This window comes from Physeter macrocephalus, chromosome 12, assembly GCF_002837175.3.
Source record: "Physeter macrocephalus isolate SW-GA chromosome 12, ASM283717v5, whole genome shotgun sequence".
Classification (NCBI taxonomy): Eukaryota; Metazoa; Chordata; class Mammalia; order Artiodactyla; family Physeteridae; genus Physeter; species Physeter macrocephalus.
In genome coordinates, this window is record NC_041225.1 from 85,990,007 (window position 1) to 86,016,219 (window position 26,213).

The following is a 26,213-nucleotide window of genomic DNA, read 5'->3' on the forward strand; positions in this document are numbered from 1 at the left end:
ACTGCCCCTGCTTGGGGTTGGGGCAGTGTCATCCAGCCTCCTCTTCCGGGTCTCCCTTTCTTTCTGTACCCTGTTTTGGGCTTTTTGGGGTGAGAAAGGGCTGAGACATCTTGTTTGTGGCAGTTACGGGTCCCGGCTGTTTCTTGGGGAGTCTTGGCTGGGCTGGTAGCCTCCAAGAACATCTCCCCCTGGTGGTCTGCACGGCAGTCCCTCTCGGCTCCCGACCCAGGCCGGGAGCATAAATCACCCTGGTTGGCTTGCCTCCCCATATCCCACTCCAGACCCGCCTGCCCCCACTCTCAGGCCCACTCACGCCTCCTTCCCAGCAGGCCCAGCCCAGGACTCTGGCCCAGGCCCCCCTTCACCCACCGAACATGCCCCTCCACCGCGTTCGAGTGGGCTGGGGATGGAGGCCGCCCCTCTCCTGGCCTGGGGCAGCCCCATCCGAGGCACCCTCGGGGCAGTAAATATTATATTACTACGGGGTGTGCAGTACGTGACCTGAGACAGGCCCCGGGGCTTAAGTTTCCCGAGATGGAGTTTGCGTACTGCTCCCCCCACCCTAAAAATTCAATTAAAAAAAATAACAGGAAAAATGTAGTGCGCCGAGGGCCTGCCAGAGTGGTGTATCTGGCGGCGGCGGTGCCGCTGCACTCGGCGGTAATTGGTTCTGCATAGCTCGGGGAAATTGGCAGAAAAATAAATCAGCCGGGAGCCGGGAGCCGAGACACTGTGGGGCGGGGAGCGTGAGGTGGGGCAGCAGATGTGGCGAGCGAGCGGGCCTGACTGATGTCCTGTTTGGGAGTCAGGGGCTTAGCGGTGGGGGGGGCAGCCCCCCAACCCTCCAGCAGGGATGATCTAGAGGGTCCTGCGTGGTGAGGAAGAGCACAGACGCCCCCTCCCACCCCACTCCATCCTGTGTGACCCTTGCGTGTGCACTCACTGACCCCGGGGCTTCGTATGGCCAGGGGGAGCCGCATAAAGGGCTTTTAGGGAGCCCGGAGAGGGAGCCCATCCTTTGGATGGGGGTGGTCAGAGTTCTTCGCCTCTAAATGGGGTTGAGTTTAAACCCAACCCCCCGACTGGAGGCCTTAGGCTGTGTTTTTGGGACTGCGTGTACCCCCAGCTCCTCTCCAGAGGCTTCCCAAAGCAGAGGGTTCTGGGAGGGGTGTTGTGCGGCCGCCCTGGGTCGACACATCTGTACTGCTGGCTGCCGGCCTCCCCACAGCGTCTGCAGTGGCTTGTCAGGGGTCCATAAATTTCCTTCTTGAAGAACGTGTACGTACAACAGAATGGATTCGCTTCAGCCAAAGGCAACTTAGTGCTTGCGTCTCTACTCTAGGAGGGCGCCGGGGGCAGGGAGGGACCCACTGGGCCTCTGGGGACGTGCAGTCAGGTGGGCAGAGGGGACTCACACGACTGGAGGCTTGAGGATAGGTTCCAGACAGGCAGCCCCAGAATAAAGGGCTGGGGCGCTTCAGAGCTGGGGGCACACTGGCCAGTGTGGCTGCAGCAGGCTTCCTGGAGGAGATGGCTGGAGGAGGCACCCAGGGCACACGCCGCGGCCAGCGGGCAGGCTGAGGGTGTGAGGCCCGTTGTGGGGGCCTGTGCGGCTTGTCAGGGGTCCATAAATTTCCTTCTTGAAGAACGTGTACGTACAACAGAATGGATTCGCTTCAGCCAAAGGCAACTTAGTGCTTGCGTCTCTACTCTAGGAGGGCGCCGGGGGCAGGGAGGGACCCACTGGGCCTCTGGGGACGTGCAGTCAGGTGGGCAGAGGGGACTCACACGACTGGAGGCTTGAGGATAGGTTCCAGACAGGCAGCCCCAGAATAAAGGGCTGGGGCGCTTCAGAGCTGGGGGCACACTGGCCAGTGTGGCTGCAGCAGGCTTCCTGGAGGAGATGGCTGGAGGAGGCACCCAGGGCACACGCCGTGGCCAGCGGGCAGGCTGAGGGTGTGAGGCCCGTTGGGGGGGGCCTGTGCACACGTGTGGACGTGCTTGCCTGCACCTGGGCCTGGGCGAGCGCCGGGCTCCTGCTTGCCAGGCACATCCCGTCTGTCTGTCCGTCACAGCCAACCCCTGGGTAATATCCAAGAGACGCCTTCCGCCACCCACCTGGACCACTACCTGTACCGCCTGCGCACCCGTCACCTGAGCCAGATCACTGAGGCAGCCCAGGCCCTGAAGCTCGGCCACAGTGAACTCCCCACCGCCCTGGAGCAGGCTGAGGACTGGCTCCTGCGTCTCCGTGCCCTGGCAGATGAGGTAGCTGACCCTGAGAGGTGCCTTCCTTCCTGCCTGGAGTGTCAGAACTGAGAGGGATATGGGGAATGTCTGGACCATGATCCACACTGGCTCCATTGCTGGGTAACCTTGGGCAGGTGACTTAACCTCTCTGAGCCTCCGTGTCCCCATTCACAGAAGGAAGCCAGAGGATGCAACGGGATACTGGGTGTTGTAGGGCCCAGCAGAGCCTGGCATTTAGTAGGTGCTCGATAAATGCCCCCAAATGTGCTCGATAAATGTGCTTAATAAATGCTGTCAAAGTACGTCAGAGACAGAGCTGGGACCAGAATCCAGGGTTCCCGGCTCTAGGTTCAGTGCCAGGGGCTGCTCCCCCAGGGACCCAACTCCTTCTCCCCACCAACCTGACTACCCCTGGCCTCAAACCTGCCTCTCATGGGACCCTGTATTTCCTGCCCTCCTGGATGTCCCTGAGCCCCAGGCCTGAGGAGGCTGCACCTGCAGTAACTCTGCATCTACACCCTCACCCCTCTGCCCCCATCCAGCTCTGCAGGGAAGCAGGCAGGCCACAGACTTGTCCAGAATGAGGAGAAAGGTCTGCTCATATGTCACAGGTGGACACAGCTGCTCCCCACCCTGGCCAGAGCCACCTGGGACCCCCGGGGAGAGGGATGGTGAAGAAGGATCTCCCCAGAAGGAGCGTGCAGAGAAAGGCAGGGCCTGCGAGTGGCTTCTGGAGGAGCGACTTGTTGAAGGGGAGAAGGGAGTCCAGGAGGTGGAAGGGGTGCTCAGGAGGGGAGGCAGCCTGAAATGTTGGTCCCTGAGAGTCAGCTTTGGCTCGTCCCCAAGCGGGGCCTTGGACGTGTGGCCGGTTACCTGGGGGCCACTCTGTTGCTCAGCCCAAGGACGACCCCTGGCAGTGGCTGTGGACCATCCCCTTGGGCGGGTCACAGGCTGCCTTCCACGTCTTGGCCCAAACCCCGGAACTCTCACGCAGATTGTGTTATGGCTGGGAGTGGTTAAGGTGAAACGGGTGCTAGGGACTGTGAGGGAAACCGGAGAGAGCCTTTCTCAAATTTGAGGGTGCATCAGAATCCCCCGAAGGGCTTGTTAAAACAGGGTACAAGCCCCACCTGATCCCGCCTGTCTGGGACGGGGCCTGAGAATCTGCATTTCCGGTGAGTTTCCAGGTGGTGCTGCGGCTGCTCTGGGGACCACACTTTGAGAACCCTTGGTATCGTGGCTCGAAACACACATTTGGAATCAGAAAACCCTGGTTCCTAACTTCTCTGAGCCTGAATTTCCTCACCTGTGCCTGCCCCTGGGCTTGCTGTAGGGATGAAGGGACACAGCCTAGGAGGTGTTGAGGGAGGGTGCCAGCCGTCAGCTCTCAGCAGGAGCCTGGCTTCGAGACCCAGCCCTGCCCCACGGACCACACCGCTCAGCAGCCTGGGAAGAAGATGGACTTAGCCAAGTGGCCACCTCTCCTGAGTGTGGCAGCTGGGAGCAGTTCTCACGCCTAGAGGCTCGGAGGGGCTCAAGGGCCCTGCAGTCTGGGCTAGTCACCATTTTCAGAGCCCAGTGTCAGCAGGCCCAGAAATGGGCCAGACCCCCAGGGTCCCCGCTGTTAGAGGGGGGAGGGATCGTGTGTCCTCTGGGAAGGCGCACCCCTTCCCAGAGATTCGCTTCTGCTCTCGGGTGAGGAACGGGGTGGCACCTTAAGTATAATGTCATCTCTAGGGTCAAATCAGATCCTCCGATGTCTCCCCACCAGGAGCCTCTATCTACCCACCCAGTGGAGGGGATCTAAGAACCTGGGGCTCCAGGCAGGAGTGTCTCTTCCTAGAAAAACGTGAACGCAGCTTAGTGAATTCCTGGCGGGCTCCTCATGTGAGCCGGGGGCAGCCTGGCGCCCTATCCCTGGGGGCTCAGAGCTGCTGAAGACAGGGGTGCCCAGCCAGCCCTGGGAGGTCAAGGGGGCAGCTGGGGGTGGGAGCTGGGAGGAGAGGCCTGGGGAGAGGGGGCTGAGGGTGCGGGCTGGGCGGTACCATCTCCACCCTGACTGCCACCCTCTCTCCAGCCCCAGAACAGCCTGCCTGACATCGTCATCTGGATGCTGCAGGGTGACAAGCGGGTGGCGTACCAGCGGGTGCCCGCCCATGAGGTCCTCTTCTCCCGACGGGGCACCGGCTACTGTGGCAAGAATTGTGGAAAGCTGCAGACGATGTTTCTGAAAGTGGGTTGTTTCTCCTTAAGTCATGGTTATATTTTCTCACCCCCAGGGTGGTCCGTGCCCCTTCTGTTTCCCCTCCTGTTCTCTGTCAGACTCCGAGGTTTTAGACTCTGCTCTTGGAAGGGACCGAGGGCTTGCGTAAAAAGACTTCCCTTCTCCCCTCTCCCCACAAAGTCCCTAGACCCCATGCACCTGGTCTGGAAAGGGAGCAGGTGAGAATTGGAACCAGGGGTGCTGGGAACGAAGGAGGGGCTGACTCCTGAGGCTGTGCTCCCCTCCAGACAGCTCCCTGGTGGGGGGCCTCAGCCCTCAGCTTCCACCGCCACAGCCTTTAGGAGCCCGGGCACAGACTTGCCTCCCCCCTCCCCCCCCCGCCAGGGTTTGGCTTCAGATGGAGTCACACGTGGGTTCAGGTTCCTCCCTGGGGGAAGGCTGGTGTCTGGGCACCGGCTGTGCCTATGGTTCTGCTCCATCAGAGATCTGGGAGCAAGTAATCCTGTCCCTCCAGTCACCCCGCCCCACCTCTCCCGCCCTTTGTCCTCCCGCCATCTTCTCTCAGCCTTGGGGGGTGGGTAACAGGGAAGTGAGCAGGTGCCTGGAGGCCCCCGTCCTCCTTTCTGGGTTCATGTGGGGACACAGAGCTCAGGCTGCTTGGTCGGGACACAATTCGGGGAAATCTGAGCTGTGGCCGTCGCGGCCCAGGGGAGCGTCCCTTGGGGAGGGCCGTCCCTCACCACGCATGGCTGACTCCAGATGGCTCCGCTGGCATCGTAAACTGCCTGGCCTTCAACCCTCCCTCCCCACGTCTCTCTTCCCATCCACACCAGGACCTCCTTCCGTCTCACCTTTTCCACGAAGTCACTGTGGACTAACCTTAGCCTCGAACCTCTGAGTGGCTATTGGTCGACCCATTCGTACACTGATCAGTCATTCTTGCTGCCCCCTGAGGTGGGCAGAGGAGACAGGTTTCAAAGGCCCGGAGCGTGTGGACAGGTTGCAGGGCTGGCTGGAATCCTGTGTGGTCTTGGGCAGATTGTCTAACCTCTCTGAATGCTGTTTTCCCACCTATAAAACAAAGATCAGGCTGCCCTGATCACAGTTTTGAGGATGGGATTAGGTAACACAGGTCAAGGGTCTGGCTGGAACTAGGTGATCAATGAATATCAGTTTTTTTCTCCTCTTCTCCCTTTTTCCTTCTGGGGAGCTCCTTTGCCCCACGGGGAGAGGAGGCTCTACCAGCACCATGACCGGAGGCCAGCGCAGGGCCAGGGATGATCAGATATCTGCATTTGGGCCATTGGTACTTCAGAGGAGAGCCGGCTTTGCCTAGAAAGAGGGCGGGGGTGTCAGGCAGCGGGCTGCCCCTCCCACCTCGGGCATGTTCCTCGTGAGATCCTAACCTCCTAGCATCCTGCTTTCCTCCCTCCCAAGCCAGCTCCTTGCCTGGTAGGGCAGATGGGAAAGGAAGTCAAGGAGCGGCCACATCTGAATGGGGTTAACTAGGGAGGGCTGTCAGGCTACAGTGGAGGTGGGGCTGCAGGAGTGGGCCTGGTGGATGCCCGTGAACTGGATCAGTCTCTGACCTCTTGGCCCTGCAGCCTCGGGGAAATGCAAACTGAAAAATTTCCCTGATCCCAAGCAAGGAAAAAAAAAAAAGATATAGGATTGTTTCTCGAAGTCTTCCCCACTGAGTTTATGAGCCCCGCCAGTAGCTCCTGAGCAAGCTCTACAAAAATGTTGGCAGCAAGCAGAGACCAAGAAAACATTGGTGTTTCTTAACTTAAACCAAAGTTGGAAAAAATGAGCACCAGCAGAGAGGGAGAGGAGCCCCAAACTAGACATTTCTTTATTTGCTGTTGCTATTTTGGGTCCAGCAGGCTGGCCCTGTCTGGGGGAGGGCAGGGGAGAGACTGGGGGCGGAGGGAGAAGGGGGGTCAGGCATTCCTGCCATCTCCCTGGGGCTGGTGGTTTGGAGGGGAAAAGGCTGCTAACCACCCCAGGGGAGAGGACACTGAAGCCAACAGTCATGGGGAGGTTTCTGGGGGGTGACACTTGGGGTCAGGGGCTCCTGATGAACCAGAGGCAGAGAGGCTGGATGAAGGGTGAGGCTGGGAATGCCTTGCCATGGCACCCCTTCCTGATCCTCTTACCCGGCCTGGGCTCTCCCTCCGGGGATCCAGGCCTCCTCTACCAGTTAGAGAGCCCTTACCTCAGCCTCCCTTTCCTCCTCTGAACCCACCAAGACTTTCTCGTCTCATTCAGCTCCATGTCCCAGAGGAGACACTCCTCTAAGCTCACACACGTGAAGCCTGGGTAGTTAATGTATTACTTCCTCTAAGGGACTGTGTGTTATTCTAAAAGTGAGGCACTTCTGCTCTTCAGGCCATATCTGACCCTTGATTTCAGTCAAATGGTGAAGCAGTTGTGGAGAATAAATTTTTTATGTTGGGTTGTTGTGGTTATTCCATTTTGGCAGAGCTTCTGAAAGTTTCAGGATAAAAAGCAGTGGAAGACCAGTGAATAGTGGTTAACGGGCTGATAAGCACTTAAAAGGGTAGGGATATCAGATGATACACTAACATCCAGCCAACCCCCACCCCCACAAAAAAACCAAAAAACTGAAAATGAAGGGAGAGGCTTTAACCTCCTCCCCTTTCAGACCTTTCTATCTCTCTTTTTTTTAAAAAAATTAACTGGTTAATTAATTGATTTATGTTTGGCTGCCTTGGGTCTTCGTTGCTGTGCGCGGGCTTTCTTTAGTTGCTGTGAGCGGGGGCTGCTCTTCGTTGCGGTGCCGCGGGCTTCTCATTGCGGTGGCTTCTCTTGTTGCGGAGCACAGGCTCTGGGTGCACAGGCTTCAGTAATTGTGGCTCACGGGCTCTAGAGCGCGGGCTCCGTAGCTGTGGCGCACAGGCTTAGCTGCTCCGCGGCATGTGGGATCTTCCTGGACCAGGGCTTGAACCCGTGTCCCCTGCATTGGCAGGCGGATTCTTAACCGTTGCGCCACCAGGGAAGCCCAGACCTTTCTATCTCTTATAAAGACATGTTCTAGAACTGCACCACACAATATGGTAGCCGTATGTGGTTATTTAAATTTAAATTAATTAAACTTAAATAAAAGTAAAAATTTAGTTTCTCAGTCACACCAGCTACGTTTTAAGGGCTCAACTGCCGCATGAGGTTAGTGCATTGGACTGTGCAGATATAAACCATTTCCACTGTAGCGGAAAGTTCCATTGGACAATGCTATTCTAGAAGAGAACAGAAATGAGGATGTGGTAGGAGAGGGGACAATGGGGCCTCCTGGTCTAGACATGGCTCGTCTCTGCCGAGAGCATCTAGATGGGGAGGATGCAGTCTTCTCCTCTGATGGGAAGGAATCTTGGCCGGTGGGGGCGTTTCTTAGTCATATACCCCTCTTCCATGAATTCTGATAAGTCCCCCAACAGAGCACATACCTGATGGGGTGTCAGGCTGGTATGCTCAGGCCTGGAGGCTCCCCCAAGTCGAGACATACTGACCCTGAAGGGGATTGTGGGTTTCTCTCCTTCTCTGCTACCCAGTATCCAATGGAGGGGGTGCCCGGAGCCCGGATGCCAGTGCAGATTCGGGTCAGGCTCTGGTTCGGGCTCTCTGTGGATGAAAAGGAGTTCAACCAGTTTGCTGAGGGCAAGCTCTCCGTCTTTGCTGAAACCGTGAGTGCCTGACCGCCTGCCCACCCTACCCCCGGCCCCAAAGCTACCGCAGCCCCACTCACTTCTCTGTTGCTCACTCTGCAGTATGAGAACCAGACCAAGCTGGCACTGGTCGGGAACTGGGGCACAACGGGCCTCACCTACCCCAAATTTTCTGACGTCACGGGCAAGATCAAGCTACCCAAGGAGAGCTTCCGCCCCTCAGCTGGCTGGGCCTGGGCTGGAGACTGGTTTGTGTGTCCAGAGAAGACGTGAGTCGTGGACAGGGAGGGCTTGGGGACCCCGTCTGCCTCAGCCATTTCTCTGAAAGGGCCTCGGCTCTATTTATCCCTCTGTCTACTGCCACTGCCCCTACGCTGGTCATAGCGACTTCCATTTGAACTCTCCCGGGACTGGAGGGCTCCTAACGATTGGAAAGCCCTTTGTGATTAAACCGAAGCTGGCCTCCAGTGGACTTTGCGTCCACTGGTTACGGCCTTTTCCTCCAAGATACCACAGAAAGCCCGCTCCCTTCTCTGCGTGTTAATTCCTCCTTTAGTGCCCCTCAGAACAGCCTCGTTCGTCCTTCTCCATCTGCACCGCCATCTCCACCTCCTTCTCCTCTCTCTCTTTTCCAGTTTGGTTGATATTCAACAGCTGTTTGTTTGGTTTTTTTTTTTTTTTTTTTTTTTTTACTTTTTAAAAATTGAAGAGTAACATATATCGTAGTCATGTACTCAAATCTTAAGTATATAGCTTGATAACATTTTACATTTCTACAACTATCTGTTGAGCTTCAACTACCCACCGGGTTTTCGACGTCTTCAGTTGGCTTCCCTTTCTCTTTCTTTATCTTGGTGGTGACTTTCTCTTCTGTCTGCAAGCGTCTCCCTGGGTCTCCCCTCGACTTGCTGCCCCTCCTCTCTCTCCCCTCCTCCCTCTTGTTGTTGGTTGGGGTGAGGCTGACACAGGAAGGTTGGCCCAGGCTCTGGGGTGCTCTGCTGGGGGTTGTGGACGGCCGGGGATCTCTTTGGCAGAGGCTCTGACCCGCCCCCGCCCACAGCCTGCTTCATGACACCGACGCGGGCCACCTGAGCTTTGTGGAGGAGGTGTTTGAGAACCAGACCCGGCTCCCCGGAGGCCAGTGGATCTACATGAGCGACAACTACACGGATGTGGTAAGGGGGTGCTCTGGGGGCAGGTGGGCTCTGCTTTCCTGGAGGCCTGGACATTTGGGCCCAAGAGGGGCCTGTGACTGAAAGAAGAGGAATGTTCTCCCCTGCTCCCACGTCCCCAGCGTCCATGTCCTGGTTTCCAGAGGGACAGTGTGGGAGGCCTGGCAAGGGTAGGACATAGGACACTGAGCCCGAGTCACACCTGGGGCTTTAGAATGTATGTTGTCAGGTTGCATCTTCTCATCTTCCCTGATCACGTCTGTCTCTTCTCGTGCTTGCCTGGCCTGTGTTACCCCAGAACGGGGAGAAGGTGCTTCCCAAGGATGACATCGAGTGCCCGCTGGGCTGGAAGTGGGAAGATGAAGAGTGGTCCACGGACCTCAATCGGGCCGTTGACGAACAAGGTGGGCAGCCTGTGGAGCCCAGTGAGCACCCGGCAGACTCACGAGGCACGCCGGAGGGGGGCACAGTTGAGTGCAGGCCCCTTGGGCCTGGGGTTCTGGCCTTCACTGACTTACTTCATCTGGGGGACTTCCTGGGTGAGTCCTCACTATAAACTACAAATTGGGAGTCAGTGGCCACTTGAAAGTCTGTGAACGTACCCCAAATGGAGAGACGGGGAATGGCCAGGCAGTGAGTGATGGGCACCTCTCCCCCAGGCTGGGAGTACAGCATCACCATCCCCCCGGACCGGAAGCCGAGGCACTGGGTCCCTGCTGAGAAGATGTACTATACACACCGTCGGCGGCGCTGGGTCCGCCTGCGCAGGAGGGACCTCAGCCAGATGGAGGCGCTGAAGAGGGTGAGCCCAGTCGGTGGGGGGGTGGGTAGGGGTGAGGCCCTGGGGAGGGGGGGCCAGCTGGGCACAGGTGCACACCTCTGTGCAGGGGACGTGTACAAGACACACGGGCTCACTCGAGATGCTCGCCGATCGCACCCAGCACTCACACAGATGCTCGTGGACAGAAAACACCCAAATGCCCATGACCAAGCAAGGGGATGCACTTGGAATTCACGCACAGACCTGGAAGGTGCAAAGGCATACCTAGAGTGTGTCTATGGCTAGGTGTCCGAGGGGCAGAGTCTGAGACAGGGACTCGGCTGCACATAGTTTATTGAGGCAGCACTCTCAGGCGTGCCAGGAGCAAGGATGTGGTCTCAGGCAAAGTCAGCTTTGGCTTGAGCTATGGTTCGGGAAGGGGCTCAGTCTGGTGCATCACAGAATCCTCCTCACCAGGCAAGGGGGCTGGGCTTTGTACAGTCTTAGCCGTCAGTCAGTCATTGGCTGGGGGTTGCTGGGGGCGTGCTGGAGGGAGCCTGTTCCCTCCAGCACGGCCAGTTCCCTGGAGAAGGGGGATGCTGGTCAAGGGGCTTGGGTGGGCTTGGTCAGCATTTACCAGAGGGCATGGACACAGTGTGAGCACACATGCCCACGGCCGTGCCCAGATACTCTTGGGACACAGACAGGTGCAGAGTGAGCTTGTATGAGCACACAAGTGCCTGTACCTGCTCCTGGGGTCACACAGATGCCCGTGTCATGCACAGCCTCAGGGCCTGCCTCCCTGGAACCCTCTTGGCCTGCATCCTTCCTTCCCAAGCACACATTGGAATTTTGGCTCGAGAACTAGGCCTCCCCCAGTCCGGGAATAGCCTTTGGCATGACCGGAGTCCCTTCCTCTCTCTTTGGTCACGGTGAATCTAGAGAGGAAGATCACTGGGTCCCAGGAGAGGCAAGGCTTTTGGGCAGCAGGCTTTTCCTGGTGGCATGAACCAGACAGACTCCACTCTCCCTGTGAGGGCCCCCAGGGGACAGAGGCAAAGCCTTGCCAGGCAGTGTGCCTTGCCTGCTCTCTCACCACCAGCATCGTTCCTGGAGAGGGACGCAGCTGGCTTCCGGGACTGGCACTGTCACCGAGCTCATGGCCTGGGCCTGACCTGAGGATCATCTCAGGTCACGAGGTGGATGGGAAGGGGCTTCCGGGGCTCCCCCAGGCTGTGAAAGGACCCCTTGAGAAGAAGTGCGGGGGTCTCTCCACAGTGACGTAGGCCTAGCCTCATGGAGAAACAGCCTGGGGCTGGGAAATGGGCTCTTCATTTTGCCTCTGAATTGCAGACCCATTTCCACTTTTATAAGTTGGGATATGAAGAAGAAAAAGGAAATGACAAGAAAACCTTGGATTCGTGAAATCCACCCAGAATCCAAATAAACAAACAAACCGAAAGCCCAGTGTTTTCATCACTGCTCAGCCTACCTTCCTTTCTTGGCTCCTTGGACCTCCCCACAGCCTAGGGAGCCTCTTCTCCTCCTGATTTCCTGACCCGGGGCTCTTGTCACTGCAGAAGCTGCTCAGAGCCCCCTCCTCTGGGCGGCCCTCCCAGGTTTTCCCACCTGGAGGGTGATGGTGTGGGGTGTGGGTGGGGGGAATCGTGGAGGGCAGGGAGGGCACAGCTGGAGCCCAACCCAGGATTCCCCGCCAACCTGCCAAGTGGCCTCTGAGTCTGCCCTGTTCTCCCATGCAGCACAGGCAGGCAGAGGCGGAGGGTGAGGGCTGGGAGTATGCCTCGCTCTTTGGCTGGAAGTTCCACCTGGAGTACCGCAAGACAGACGCCTTTCGCCGCCGCCGCTGGCGCCGCCGCATGGAACCACTGGAGAAGACGGGGCCTGCAGCTGTGTTTGCCCTCGAGGGGGCCCTGGTACGTGGCAGTGGTCATCTTGGGTTGGTGGGGTGCAGCGTGGTCTCCCAGGGCTGTTCAGGGCTGACGCAGGAGAGGTGCAGAGGACCCCGGGACAGGACTTTAGCTTCAGTCCTCTGGGGTTGTGTGTGGGGAAGGTGGACACCAGTCTGGGTGTCCTCCTAAAATAAAATAGCTCATTTCTTGGCACCAGAAGACCCACTGCTTTTTTGGTAATCGAGAAGGGACCGGGGGAGAGGGCCCCGGCCTTTTGATGGTCTGACCTGTGACGGGGGCCAAGGGACCTGGCTCTTCTTGAAGAGGCTGGCTGGCCTGGGCGTGGGTCTGGGAGGCTTTGGCCTGGTCCAAGGGAGTAGCCTGAGAGGTCTAGTGAACCTGAATGTCCTTGGTTGGACATGAGTCCTCCTGAGAGGAGGCTATCTTGTGGGCATCCTCGGGAATTTGGGGGAGAGATGTGCCTCAGAGACCAGACCCCAGGCTGGCTGTCCTGCCTCAGAGAGTACTTCCCGGAGCCAGTGGAATGGGGGTCAGGTCAAGGTTATCCAGGGTCAAATGATGTGTCCCGCAAAAGAGATGAGCAGACCCTTCCTGGACAGTCTGAGTGGGGACATTCAGGGCCAGGAGATAGCCTGTCCCCCACTCGGTTGGTTTGGGGACTCCATCCAAGCATTGGGAGTGAGAGGCCCAGGAGGAGACAGCTTCTCTGAAATCCAGGTCTGACTGCCTGTCCCCTGAGGGGGCTTTGGGCTGTGACAGAGGGGAGCAGGTCCCACCAGCTTCACTGGCTGATGGCATCTGAGTGTGTCCATGTGAGCCAGCTCTGTGTGTGTGTGTGTGTCTGTGTGGTGTGTGCGCGCGCGCTTGCACACATCCATATGAGCATTTCGTCTGGGTGAGGAACAGTGGGTCTTAGCCCTCAGCCAAGGAGTACAGTGGGGCAGGCCCCTGACCCGACGGGATGGCTACAGAGAAGGGAGTTGAGGCTGGCAGTGGCCCCGAGGGGTAGTGGGCAGGGCCTGGAGGTTCCATCACTCCCAGGGGTGCCAGTATGGGAGAGGAAACCCTTTGGGGCCCAGATGATGTCAGAGGCTCTGGAGGGAGCCCCTCCTGGGTCTTGGGGGCCAAGTGGTGAGGAGGCTGGAAGGAGACGGCAGAGCTCTGGGCTCTCTGGGGCCCTGAGCTGGTGCTCAGGTGGGGGTTGGAACTGCCACCCAGGCTGGAGCAGCTGCAGCCGGGAGTCTCCTTGTCCTGTCAGAAGGGGCCTTGCTTGGGCACAGGGCAGTGCCTGGGAGAGGTTGTGTGGTTCCAGCTGAGGAGTGGGGAATAAAGACCTCAGCGGGCCTCAGAGGCAGGGCCAGGTCTGAGGGTGCTTGCCCTCTAAGGAGCCAGGCAGGACTCATTTTCATCCGACGGAAACACAGCCAAAGTGAGCTGAAGAGAGAAAAAGAGCTTAAGGGCTCAGATGGCTGGGAATCTGATTCACCGAGGTGAATCAGGCATTAGACCGGCAGGAACTAGGGGGCTCACACAGTGTCCCCGACTTGCTCCTCTGTCTCGGCCCCGTTCTCACACTGGCTCTTTCCATGTCGTTGGCAAAGATGGTGCCTGTGACAGAGGCTGACGCCACCTTTACAGCTAGCACAGCCCAGCGGGCATCCTCTGTTTCCTCACAGCTGGAGACCCCCGAGCGGAGAGTGCACTTTCTCAGTAGTGCCAGTACTGTCTCGTGTGCAATTGACTGGCTCTGCTTGGCCCTGTGCCCACACCAGCCCCTGAGCCTGAGGGCCAGGAACGGAATGTTCTGAATGACCGTCCTGGGTCACGCCCCTTTTTTGTGGTTGACAGCCCCACAGGCTGGGGAGAAGAGCATCTGAAAAGGAAAAAACCCCAAACGGTGGTGGACACAGAGCTATAGATGACGACCACAGGACTCTTCTCTGGAATGAGCAGTAGGGAGCAAGTGTGGGTTGTTGAGCGGAGGAGGAGTGCTCTGGTCAGAGCTGGGTTTTAGGGCCATTCATCAAGTAGCCGTGGAGGATGGTTGGGGACGGAGAGCCTCCCATCAGGAGGCTTGGTTAGAGATCTGGGAAGATGTGACCATCTGGGGTGGGAGCCAAGGCACCGAAGTGGAGGGAGGTGGAGTAGCAGGGCTTGGGGAGGGAAGGGTCAAATGGGCATCAGAGGCTCCTCTGGGTGGACGGTAGGGCCGCTCCCATCGACAGGCCACGGGGGAGGGTGGGCCTGGGGCTGCGATGAGTTCACGGTTGGCCCTGGCAAGTGTGACACACACGGTGAAGTGCTGTATGAGGAAGATGGATCTGGCGGCTGCCTGCCAGGCGGCCCGGGGCAGGGAGGCTGGGGGCGTGGGAGCCGAGCATAAGCTGTGAGGCGAGGGGGCTGAGAGGAGAGAGGGCGCGAGGCCGGAGGTGCCCAGAGACCCGTGGATGGAAGTGTGGATGGCTCTGGGGCTGGTGAGGATCTAGGGGAAGAAGACGAGCAAGTCTGGCGGACCCACTGCCAAGCTTTCATGGCTCGGTGACCGGGAGAATGAAGAGGGCCATTTCCCAGAACAGAGAAGCCAGGCCGTTGATTCTTTACGTGGGAGAAAAATGTCATGAGGGAGCATTGAAATCAAACATCAGTCAAGTGGGAAGGTGAATGATTGTGCTGCAGATGGGACTCGCCTGTGAAATGTGGAGGAAGCCAAAGTAGTGAAGCCCAGAGTCCTGGGGGAACTTTGCTGACATAGGGAGCCAGAGGCAGACAGTGGTTGGAACGGCTGGATCCACAAAGCTGGAGTTGGACACAGTCTTTAGGCGTGACCAGCACTTGGACAGGACCACTGGCCCATTGGACAGAAACTGTCTGGACCACTCTACTTGAGCAAATGAGCCCCCCATCAGCACGCGTGCTCACACACACACACACACACACATGCACACACACGCACGCACACACACACACTCTCCCCTTCCATGGTCACCTTTACATGCTTCCTGCCAGGACCAAGGATGGCCTGGGTTCCCGTCCCTAAGTCTGCTGTCCTTCATCCTGGGATGTACCGATGCTCCAGCAAGGCACTGGGGCTAGAGTCCACCCTGCCTCATTGGGGCAGATGGTGGGGTTTTCTGGGGGCCAGGACCAATCTGTTGTTCTGGGTACTGGCCTTTGCCCACTGGTCACTGATGCCTGCCGATTCACTTGGCGGGAGTGTGGTGGGGTGGGTGAGGCTTCTGAATGGCACTGGTATGGTTTGAATTCTGCTTCCTCTGCTTCAGCTGTGGATAGGTCACTTGTCCCTTTAGCGACTCTGTTACTTATGAACGTCACTGCATGTATGGGTCCTCGTAAGGATTAAGGACATAACCCATGTACAGAGGTGCTTCTCAGTTTTAATGAACATAAGACCCATCTGGGGATCTTGTTAAAACGCATGCTCTTGATCTGCTGTCTGGGTGGGGCCCGAGAGTCTCCATTTCTAACAGCCTCCAGTGATGCCTGTGCTGCTGGTCCAAGGACCATCTTTGAGTAACAAGGATGTCGGGTGCACGGTGCATCCCGAAGATGAGGGAGGCAGTCACATCGGCCACTACCGGGTGCCTCTCTGAGGGAGGCGGGGTGTCTATTCCTGACTGGACATGTGTCACCAGGGCCCTAGAGAGCGAGGCAGGGACAGGTGACATGTTCTCCCTCCTCCTTGTGGGGAGAAAGTGATCTTTTCTTCCAATGATCCTCCACCTGATAGTGGAGGCCTGGCTCATGGGAAACCCCTGTCTGATTAGGAAGAGGGATATTCACATGTGAATGCAAATAAACCCAACAGAATCTGCATCTCTGAAGTGCTGGAGGGCAGACTAAGGGTCATTCCAGAGTGACAGTGCCTAATGAGGGTGGTTTCTTGGAGGAGGACCTGGGGAGGCAGAGCTTGGAGGAGTCCAGGACTGTGGGTGGTGGCCAGGTGGGCTTCCTGGTAATCTGACAGTTCTGGACGTCTGGGCGCAAGGGCCAGGCCTGTGGCGCCCCCTTTCCTCGTACTGCCCGTCCCCTGGCCCATGCGTCCACCAGCAAGCTGGGCCTCACTTGCCAGCTCCCCGCCTGAAGACGTCTCACTGGAAGGCAGGCCCAGTCTGCTCATTAGCACGGGCAGCCTTTCCCTGAAACCTTCTGCCGGGGCCAAGCCTGGCTCCCTCTGCGGAGCGGGAGGCCCTGGCTCTGTCTGCTAATCGTCTGCTGTCTCCATCCCGAGCATTATTTTATTTTCGTATTATTCTTTTTCCAGCTAATATCCTGGCATTCCCAAAGACACCGGGTTTCATAATCTTCCTGGCGTTCCCAGGGAGCTGGGAAGTGGAGCACAAAGCTGCTATTATAGCGTGTTCCATCCAGCCTCCCTCTCCTTGCCCCACACCCCTCGCTGCCGCCGCCACCGCCACCGCCGGCGTCCACCCAGTCACCCCCTCCTGACGCCACCAGACTCTCTGAGAACCCTGGTGACGGCTGCCGGGGATGAGCTCACAGAATCCATCCTCTGGCCCTTGCCCTGGGCCTGCCCTCCGTGCGCGAGGATTTTTCCAGAGCCCTGTCTTTGCGCTTGGCCCAGAGTGTCTGGAAGGGTTTTCTGAGATGCCTGAGCCTGGGCAGGGAGAAGAGGAGATGGAGACTCGGCCACATGTGCTCCTAGTCTTGGAGATTTTTAGAGCTGGAAGGAACTTTCATGTTCGAAAGCACTCTCCACCTGGCTTTGGTGCCGCTTGAAATTGGATGCAGAGTTGTGGGTGTGCATGTGTGATCTGTGTGTGCACGTGTGTCTGATGTGTAAGGGTGTGTGTGATGTGTGTATGGATGTATATGGCGTGTGCACATGTGTGATATGCGTGTGTGTGCATGTGTGCGTCTGTGGTGGGTAAATTCTGATGTAAAGTCCATGGTTTTCTCCAATTCTCAAGAAAATCTAGGATCCCAAGGAGGGAAAGAATTACAAAAATCTATTTTACCTCGTGCCGAAGACCAGGCTGAGAGCTGTACGTGCACTGTCTCATTTCATCCTCACAGGGACCCCAGAAGGCTGGATTCTATGATTATACCCATTTTACAGTTGGGGAGACTGAGGTTCCAGAACTGCACTGTCTAATATGAAAGCCACTAGCCAGGTGTGGCTATTTAAATTTACATAGAAAGTGATTAAAATAAGAAAATTCAGTTCCCCAGTCACACCAGCCACATTCAAAGAGCTCAACAGCCACGCCTGGCTAGTGGCTACCATATTGGACAGTGCAGAACAGTTCCATCACTACAGAAAGTTCTCTTGGACAGTGCTGCTCTAGAACAACTCTGAGCCCCCAGTGTAGCCCCAGGAGAAACTGAGGCCTGAGAAGGAGTTTGCCCGGTGGCACGGCGTTCAGTTCTAGAACCAAGGCCAGAAGAGCAGGCTCTTCTTTTCTCTCTCCCCAGATTCATCTCCCCACTTGCTATGAGGGCATAAAGTCCTTCCCCCATAGAGGACCCTTGAGTGGGGTCCCAGGGAGCATCATGGGTGGCTGGCTGGAGCCCTCAGCTGGATGCATCCCCCTCCTCATCTTGTAGCCAGGCAGCTTGGCCTCCCTGGAGCAGTTGGGCAGCTAGAGAGGAGCTGGCACCACTGCCCCCAGCCAGGAAGCCTCCAATTGGTTGTGAGGGGCCTGAGTCCTGACCTGAAGTGCCAAGGACCCACAGAGACAGGCATCCCCAGCCCCAGTCAGGGGGCAGGGAAGGGCAGCTGGGAGTCGGAAGTGCTAGGAAGGGGGTCAGGGAGAAGCTGGTGCCAGAGAGGAGGAATTTGGGATTTGAACTGGCTGAAAGGGAGGTCAGGTGTGGGTGGGGAGGGGAGGGGCCATCTCTGGACCTGGGTGAAATCCTGCTGTGTGCGGGGCCACCTAGGCATGCTTCCTAGAGTGGCTACTTTGAGCAAGGGCAGCACCTGGGAGGTGAAAGGGGTTTTTGCCTTATGAAGTAATCAAGACCCCTGGCTGGGCCTGTGGGCCATTGGAAGGAGGCTCTGTGTTTCTTGAATGTCCTAATCAAGCACCTGTTCCACACCTGGCATTGTGCTACGGGGCAGGTTGAGGGCCACCGGAGGATTACACAGAAGGACCATTTGAGTAAATCGTCTAAATATGTGGACTCTGGGTCTATCTCACTCCAGATTTGGATGCTGAAGCCTGCATGCGTCCACCGAAACTTGTGTGTCTGTGCACCTGAGACAAAATGCCAGCACACAGGCACGCATGGACTGTGTGTGTTACTGCTGTGTGGATGTGACAGGTGCGCCCCCTGTGTGTCATTATACACGCATGAGGGTCTGTGTCCACAGTGGCTAGGGTGACCTTATAATTTATTGTCTCGTCTGGACACTATTAAAAATCATGTTGTAAAATAGGCATAAGCTAGGCAAACGAGGACATACAGTTGTCCTGATTACGGAGGCACTCTGGCATGGCCTAAAACCTGCTTGAGCGTCCCCTGCAGACTTCAGAGACCTGGAAAGCCTAGAGGGACAAACAGGCACATGCAAACACAGACACTCGTGCCAGCCCACACGTGGCATTGTGGATTCTCCAGGTTTCCTAATTCCACTCCCGGGCTCCCCAGGGGGCTGGCTGGTAGCTTTGCAAGGAGTTTCACAGCTGCTCTCAAGCCCTGGCTCCAGCTGTAAATTAAATGGAGTTGCGCACTCGCCTGCTATTCCACTTAAGGTTGCAATCAGCCCTGATTAGGAAGGGAGGGCTGTGTGTTCCCAAGTTTTCTCTTTTACAGGGTTCTCCTCTGGCCTGGCCTGTGTGCCTGTGTGGGGTTTCCCTGGAAGCTGAGGCCAGAGCAGTCAGGGCAGTGACATGGGTGTGGGCTCCCCAGGGCCCTGACTTGGCACTCAGTCCTGTGCTGCCTCAGATCCCTGCTCAGGTGCTGAGTTCTGATGGGGAAGCAGGAGCTGGGAAGAGCCCTGTGGGGGTCCTGGGAGATCCTGGGCTCTACCAGCGAATTTCCCATGCATCCTGAAGGAAAACATGAATCTCTGGGTCCCAGTTTTCTCACTTATCAGATGGAGGTGATAACAACACTGCAAAAATAACCACCTCCCCTTACAGAGCAGGGGTTGGCAAACGATGGCCCACTGGCCAAGTCTGGCCCTCTGCCTTTTTGTGTAAACAGGGCTGTATCAGCACAGCCATGCTCATCCATGTGCACATTGTCTACGGCTGCTGTCTGCTGCTACGGCAGCTGAGTAGTTGCAACAGAGCCTTTATGGCGGGCAAAGGTGAAAGTATTTACTCTCAGGCCCTTTATGGATAAACTTTGTCAACTGTTCTAGAGCATATGCTGTGTGTCAGGAAGTGCCCTCTGCCCTGTTCATGTATTATCTCATTTAGGCCTCCCAATAATCCTGAGGTAGATTTTATTAGTGCTCCCATTTTACAGAGAAACAAACTGAGGCACAGAGAAAACAAGTAATAATTATTTTAGTGGTGTTTCCTTGGTTGAATATTGTGAAAAATCTTATGGATAATGGCCGGGTTGCACAGGTTTATAGCACTCTTCTCTACATTGTCCTTTGTTATTTGGGTGTCCCAGCAGAGCCGATGGTGAAGAAGAGATCCTGGCAGGTCACCCGAGGCCTGCCTGTGCTGGTCGACGTTTAACAACTGACTCTCCAGAAAAAAATCCAGAGAACAAATCCAGTTCTACTTGTAGCATTTGCTGATATGGTATAAATATCCCTGCCATGGCCAATTGCAAGGTCTCAATGTGAGCTCACAGAATGTGGGGATAGGAGGAGATAGGCAGTAGCACACCATTATATAGTGTTTATATAGTACTTCCATCTCACAGACCCTCTAGATGTAAATCACCTTGGGAGCAAGATAACAGTGGAAGGTAGTGGAAGAATTTGGAAGTGATGCGTTTGAATATTTATCACCTCTGTTTTAGAAATAATTTCTGAAGTTACAAATTTATATGATTTAATTTTTACAAGTGACTGTTTAACAAATGACTTGCAAATGGCTGGAAATTTAATGATCTCTCATGAGGCCTGAGAGCCAGCTCCAGCACCTGCTGCTCTCGGGGGTCCTCTGGTCTTGTTTACTTAAAGAAAGAGATTGGGGCTCCCCACAGTGGCTCCCTTCCTGTCAGCTCTGTCACCTGTGCTCTTTGGATCCATCAGACATAGGAATTGAGTCCTTCCTGTAAGGTGAGGAGGGTGGCTGGCCCCTGAAACCCATATGCTTGACTCCGCTGGGGCAGGGCGTGCCCTGGTGGCCCCTGGAGCTAGCTCCCTCCGAGGCTCCATTTTTTCCTGACCGCCGTGAGTGTGGCTTCTGTGTTTCTGTCCCCCTCTTACTCAGCCCTGGGGAGCCCCGCTGCGCAGCCTGTGTCTTTTTGCTGCATCCTCCTCTGCTGTGGCCCCTTCTGTCTCCTCCGTGCCTCCGCTTTATAGATCCTGAACCAGACCTCTAGGCCCCGTGTGGGAGTGCCAGAGCGAGGAGGCATGTGTGTGACAGCCTGTGTTTGCAGAAAGAATCTCAGAAACGCCAGGGGTCTGCTGCTCGGTCTTGGATCCACTTTAGGTGGGTCGAGGAGTCCCCTTCACGGACTCCTTGTTTTCCCAGAACCTGCCCACCTCCCCCCTGTGTGGCGGCCAGGGTCCCGGGATGTCAGCTCTCAGCAGAGAAGGTGGGCTTGGCCACTGGCTCAGGGGACCCCTGGGCAGCCCCGGCATCTGGGAAGGAGAGTTCCTCACCCTCCTGAGCTCGGGCACCTCCAGGGAGCCGTGGCTGCCAGCGGGGCAACAGCGGGTTGGAGGCCCCCCAGTCCCCTTGGGCGAGCAGCAACGTCCCTCCCACAGCTAGCCACAAGACCAAGTGCGTGGCCACAGACCGCGTGGCTGCCAGCCCCAGCCTGGGAGTCACATCGGCATGAGCTATGGAGGTAGGAATGTGACTGTGGGAAACTCAATGCCCCGAGCCTGGCCTGGGGCTGGGGAAGACTGTGAGTGCGGAGTGGGGGTGAAGGGTGGGTGGGTGGAAATCAGACCGTTAGCTACCCCTGCAGACTGGTTCTGCTTAGGGCTCCAAGTGAAAGCAGGAGGAAGCCAGCCCTCCTGCTCCCGGCCTCTCCCTGCCCCAGCCCTGCCCCTCCAGCCAAGCCTTCCCTAAGCGCTGGGGGGGCAGGCCTCCAGCGTGTCACTGCTCCCCCTGTTCCAGCACCCCTCTTCTTTCCCCTCCTCCGGGAAACCTTCCTGAATGGGACCTTCCAAGGGCCCACCCTGTTCCATTCCACCCCACAAATGGCCCCATCCTGGGGTGTAAGTGAGCCCACATCACTCTTTCTTTCTCTGGTGGCATTTGACCCTGAGGCCCATGAGGGCGGGAGGTTGCTGTCTGATGCACACTTTCCTGTCCCTTTCCCTGGGACCTTAGGCCTGAGTGCTGTGCACATGTCTTAGGGCGGGGATGCTGGTGATTCATTTCATGTGATAAATCTTCACTGAATGCCTACTAAGTGCCAGACACTGGGGTCAGGTGCAGGGGATAAAGGAACGTGCATGCCTTACCTATACACGTGGAAAGATGGATGCAGGAGAGATGCTAGGAGAGGCTGGGGTAGGGGCTGCTGATAAAGGCAGGGCAGTCCAGGAAGTGTGCAAGCCTCAGTGATGACTGAGTTGAGGGAAGAGCTCAAGTTAGCGTGTCTGGAGGGCATTCCAGGTGGTGAGGACAGCCAGTGCAAAGGTCCTGTGGCAGAGGGATGGTGATGAATTCCAAACTTAAAGCCAGAGGGCAGGGATTAAGGCGGGGGAAGGTATTGTTCAGCATGAAACTGGTGAGATGAAAGAGTTAAACTGGCACCACTGAATGCTGATATGTGCCAGAGGCCTGTCAAGGGCTGTGGGTACGTTTCATTTAATTTCCACCTGTGGTTCTCAGCTGGGGACAATTTCTATCCCCCACCCCATCCCCCAAGGGACATTTGACAATGTCTGGAGATATTTTTGGTGGTCACAACAGAGGGAGGGGGGCAGCTGTGGACATCTAATGGGTAGAGGCCAGGGATGCTGCTAAACATCCAGCAATGCACAGGACAGCTCCCACAGCAAAGAGTTATGTAGCCCCAAATGTCAATAGTGCCAAGGCTGAAAACCCCTGCATTTTCCTCAGTAGCCCATCGAGGTGAGTGTTACCACAATGGCCACTTTACAGTGAGGAATCTGAGTTTCAGGCTTCCCTGAGGCACCCCCAGCTACCCTCCTCCGACCCACACTGTGAGCTCCAGGCACCTGCCCCCCACCCCCCTTCCTGGTGCCTGACATGGAGCCCGATGCCCGGGGACGGGCAGCCTGATGTTCTCTATGGCGGAGCTTCAGGGTCTGTAAAATGAATGAGTCGCCCTGATCATCTACTCTATGCACATGCTGTGCAATGTCAGGGAGTTGCAGGCCGCTCTTCTTCCACGCAATCGTTAAGTGGCTTGGCCTTTGTGTGCCATAGTTTGCCCGTCTGGAGAGCAAAGGCAGTAACAGTCCCTGTTGTAAGGTGGTAAGGTGTCGGCAGGATTCTGCTGTGAGGATAGATGCTAAGGGCAGCATCTCTGCTGCGCCTCCACTGACCCTTTCTTCTCCCCTCTGCCAACATCATCGCTTTCTCAGGGGGCGCTTCCCTCAAGTCAGGCTTGGCCCAGAATCTTCCTTTAGCCCCAAACAGTTCCCTCCGGAAAATGGGTGATTATGTGACAGGAGAGGCACCTACAGAGACTGGGGCTCCACTTGGATTTTATTCCTTGATCAGTAAATATTTGCCGAGGGCTTCTGTGTGCCAGGCGTCGTAGCGGGTTCTGGGGACACAGCAGTGCCCTCATGGAGCCAGAGAGACAATGAACAGAAACGTTAATATAGCAAATGTGTGGGGTAATATGTGCTATGAGGAACATTAAAGCTGAATAAGAGAGTAGACAGGGCTATTATGTGGGGGTGGGGTGTGTGGGGTGGGGTATGTGACGGTGTGGATGTGAACATGAACTTTGACCTTTGGTCAGGGAAGGCCTCTCTGGGGAAGTGACATTTTATGTCTCCACAAGCAGCAATACCTATTTTCCAACTCGAATGTGGGAAAGGCCTGGCACAAAGTAGGTGTTCAATAAACACAAGTGGCATGTCAGAGGGATGGGCTGATGGGAGGGAGGTGCTTCCCAGAAGCTCCCAAATCAGCTTTTCATGAGGCTTCATTGTTTGCTTTGAGAGAAATTCCCCAAACGTGAGCCATGTATGTCCACGTGTGAAAGCCAAAAATATGCTTCAAAGTGGAAGAAGCGTGGCATTGGATTATCTGTGTTAACGCACAGGCTGATCCACTGACCTGGCGATGGGCTGGCCTTTGTCATCAGCTCTCCCCAGAAAGGTGTGTGCTCATTCATTCATTCACTCATTCTCTAATTATTAATGGGGCACCCGCTGTGTGTGAGGGGTTCTGCTGGATGCTGGGTGCATGGGGGGAACTTCACAAAGCTCTCTGTGGGAGGGGCAGACAGTGAACAGGTATTTACAATGGAGGGTGATATACGCGGTACGGGGGGAAATCTGGGGCTCTGTGGGAGCACACGGGAGGTGTACCTAACTCATCCTTGCAGGGTGACCCTGAAGGTGAGACTGGATGTCTGAGGAAAAAGCCAGGGAAAGAGCAGGGCAGAGAGAACTATGTGCAGGAGGCCTGAGGGCGAGAAAGGGGACCCTGGGGGTTTAGCTGGTTTGAGTGTGGAGGCAGCAGGCTGTGGTGTTTGGGAGTGAGCATCCTGACTGCTGGAGACTCAATGCAGGGGCTGCCGCCGGGCTGGGAGGGGGGCCGGCCTCCGCTCTGCTCCTAAGGTCTGAAGGGGATGCGTGGAGAGCCCAAGTCCCCCACTGGGAGGGTCAGTGGGCCAGAGGATGTAAAGGCGCTGGCCTGCTGTGTGGGTGGAATTCGGCACAGCCTGGGAACCTGGCTGACTGCAGGGCTGAGGCTCCTCTGGCGGGGACTGAACTTACTGGGGACTCTAGGTGTGTGTGTCGTCCTGGTTCTCCTAGCTTCTTCCCAGCAACCCCTGTCTGTCTCCTTGAGCAGGGAGGGAAGGGGAGGCGGAGGCAGGGCCACACAAGGGCGGCAGATGGGGGTGGGGGCGGACAGAGGCCCTGTGGACCAGGGGGAGCGGCTGTGGGCCCCTCCTCTGGAGACGGGGCAGGTGGAGGAGCCTCGACAGCCCCTCAGGACCATTCCGAGGGAGCGCTGGTTCTGCCTCTGAAGGGTGTCATTCTCGGTGCCAGGGCCTGCTGTGGGCCAGGACTGAACCGGGCCTGAGGCACCTGGCCCCGGCCTTGTGGAAATCCCAGGGAGGGGGGCACCTTTTTTCATCACAGGCAGGTGGCCCGGCCTTTGGACAGAGACCCAGAAAGCGCTGCCAAAGCCCCGGACAGAGGCCATTGGGTGGGACCGCTGCTGACGGGACGCGGCTGGGGGGGCCACCTGGAGGAGGTGCGCGCTGAGTGGGGATGTGCCCTGGAGGCAGCCCGCAAGCGTGGAGGTCCCTGCAGGCGCCTGGTGGGAGAGAGGAATCACGGGGCCCATGGGAGCCGGAGGCTGCTTTCCTCACCGCACTCACCTCAGCGCCCTACTTGCTGGTGTGGGGCATGTGCGTGGCCAGGGTGAGGTGGAGGGGCTACAGAGCCTGCCCTCCCCCCGACCAAGGCGCACTGAGCTGCCTGCACTAAGCCTCGTGGCACCTGGGGGCTGGCCGAGCCCTGATTCCAGCCTCCTGACTTGCTTTCCTTGGCGTCCCTGTACCTCACGCCTGGGGTGGCCTGCTGGGCCCCCAGCTCCGGCCCTACGTGCGGCCTCGTAGACCCTGCGGCCAGAGCTACTAGCTGCTGGGCTTGGTGTGGGTGGCGGCAGGGCCAGAGCTGTGAGGCTGGGCCCAGCGCCTCTCCTGGCGGGAACCCAACATGCCTGGGACCCACGCCTGCCGGGAGGGAAGATTGCAGACGCTGTGGCCTTTGGGTTCTCACCTGTCTGTAGTATGGCGTCCCTCCCTGTTGTCCTGCTCTCCTGTGCGTGTGTGCATGTGTGTATGTGTGTGTGTGAGTGCACGTGTGTGCGCACGTGTGTGCGCGTGCGCGTGTGTGTGTGTGTGTGTGTGTGTGTGTGTGTGTGTGTGCGCGCGCGCATACGCACACGTGTGCGCATGTGTGTGTGTGCATGTGTGTATGTGCGTGTGTGAGTGCACGTGTGTGCGTGTGTGTGCGTGTGTGTGCGCGTGCGCGTGTGTGTGTGTGTATGTGTGCGCGTGAGTGTGTGTGCGGAGAGAGGATGATTGCTTGATTGACTGATTTTGATTTCTGCCCAGGACTGTGACTTTGCACTGAAATGTCTACTTTTCCAGCTCCTGGAATAATTTTGAACGAATATGGGGTATATGAATACCACCCCTGAGCACAATTTGTAACTTCATGGTTTATGACCTCCTCAGGTGGTGTGCTAACACAACATGTGATTTATCTTCCTAACAATCCCAGCAACTCTCTGAGATAGATACTGGAGAATTATCCCAAATTTATAGAGAGACTTGTGCAGAGAGATTAAGCAACCTGCCCAAAGTCACACAGCTAGTAAATGGTAGGGCCAGAACTGGAGCCCAAGGAATCTGATTCTAGAGCTTGTGTTGAAATTGTGGCCAAAGGAAAGGGGGGGAGGTCACCGTATCTTCCTGTCAGAAAGGGGGGTGTCCTGTGCTAGGAGCCAGAGCCCACCCAGTTGTAGCCAGACCTCAGTGAGTCCCCTGGGAGAGCAGATGAACATGTCTTTCCCCCGTATATATATATATATTTGTGTGTGTGTGTGTGTGTGTGTGTGTGTGTGTGTGTGTTGTGTTGAAATTGTGGCCAAAGGAAAGGGGGGGAGGTCACCGTATCTTCCTGTCAGAAAGGGGGGTGTCCTGTGCTAGGAGCCAGAGCCCACCCAGTTGTAGCCAGACCTCAGTGGGTCCCCTGGGAGAGCAGATGAACATGTCTTTCCCCCGTATATATATATATATTTTTGTGTGTGTGTGTGTGTGTGTGGCGGGGGGGTATGCGGGCCTCTCACTGTTGTGGCCTCTCCCGTTGCAGAGCACAGGCTCTGGACGTGCAGGCTCAGC

The 26,213-nt window shown here is 56.8% G+C and overlaps 1 protein-coding gene across 23 annotated transcripts in view; it reads left to right on the plus strand.

Annotated features, from left to right (window-relative positions):
- Positions 1-26,213, plus strand: part of DYSF (dysferlin) — a 231,639-nt gene that overhangs the window by 104,629 nt on the left and 100,797 nt on the right. For all 23 annotated transcript variants that reach the window (XM_007111158.4, XM_007111166.4, XM_007111168.4 and 20 more), the window contains 8 exons: positions 2,076-2,268; positions 4,328-4,483; positions 8,044-8,175; positions 8,260-8,426; positions 9,218-9,332; positions 9,628-9,733; positions 9,989-10,131; positions 11,850-12,023. In XM_007111158.4, the coding sequence (XP_007111220.2) occupies positions 2,076-2,268; positions 4,328-4,483; positions 8,044-8,175; positions 8,260-8,426; positions 9,218-9,332; positions 9,628-9,733; positions 9,989-10,131; positions 11,850-12,023 (1,186 nt within the window). The remainder of the gene's footprint in view (positions 1-2,075; positions 2,269-4,327; positions 4,484-8,043; positions 8,176-8,259; positions 8,427-9,217; positions 9,333-9,627; positions 9,734-9,988; positions 10,132-11,849; positions 12,024-26,213) is intronic.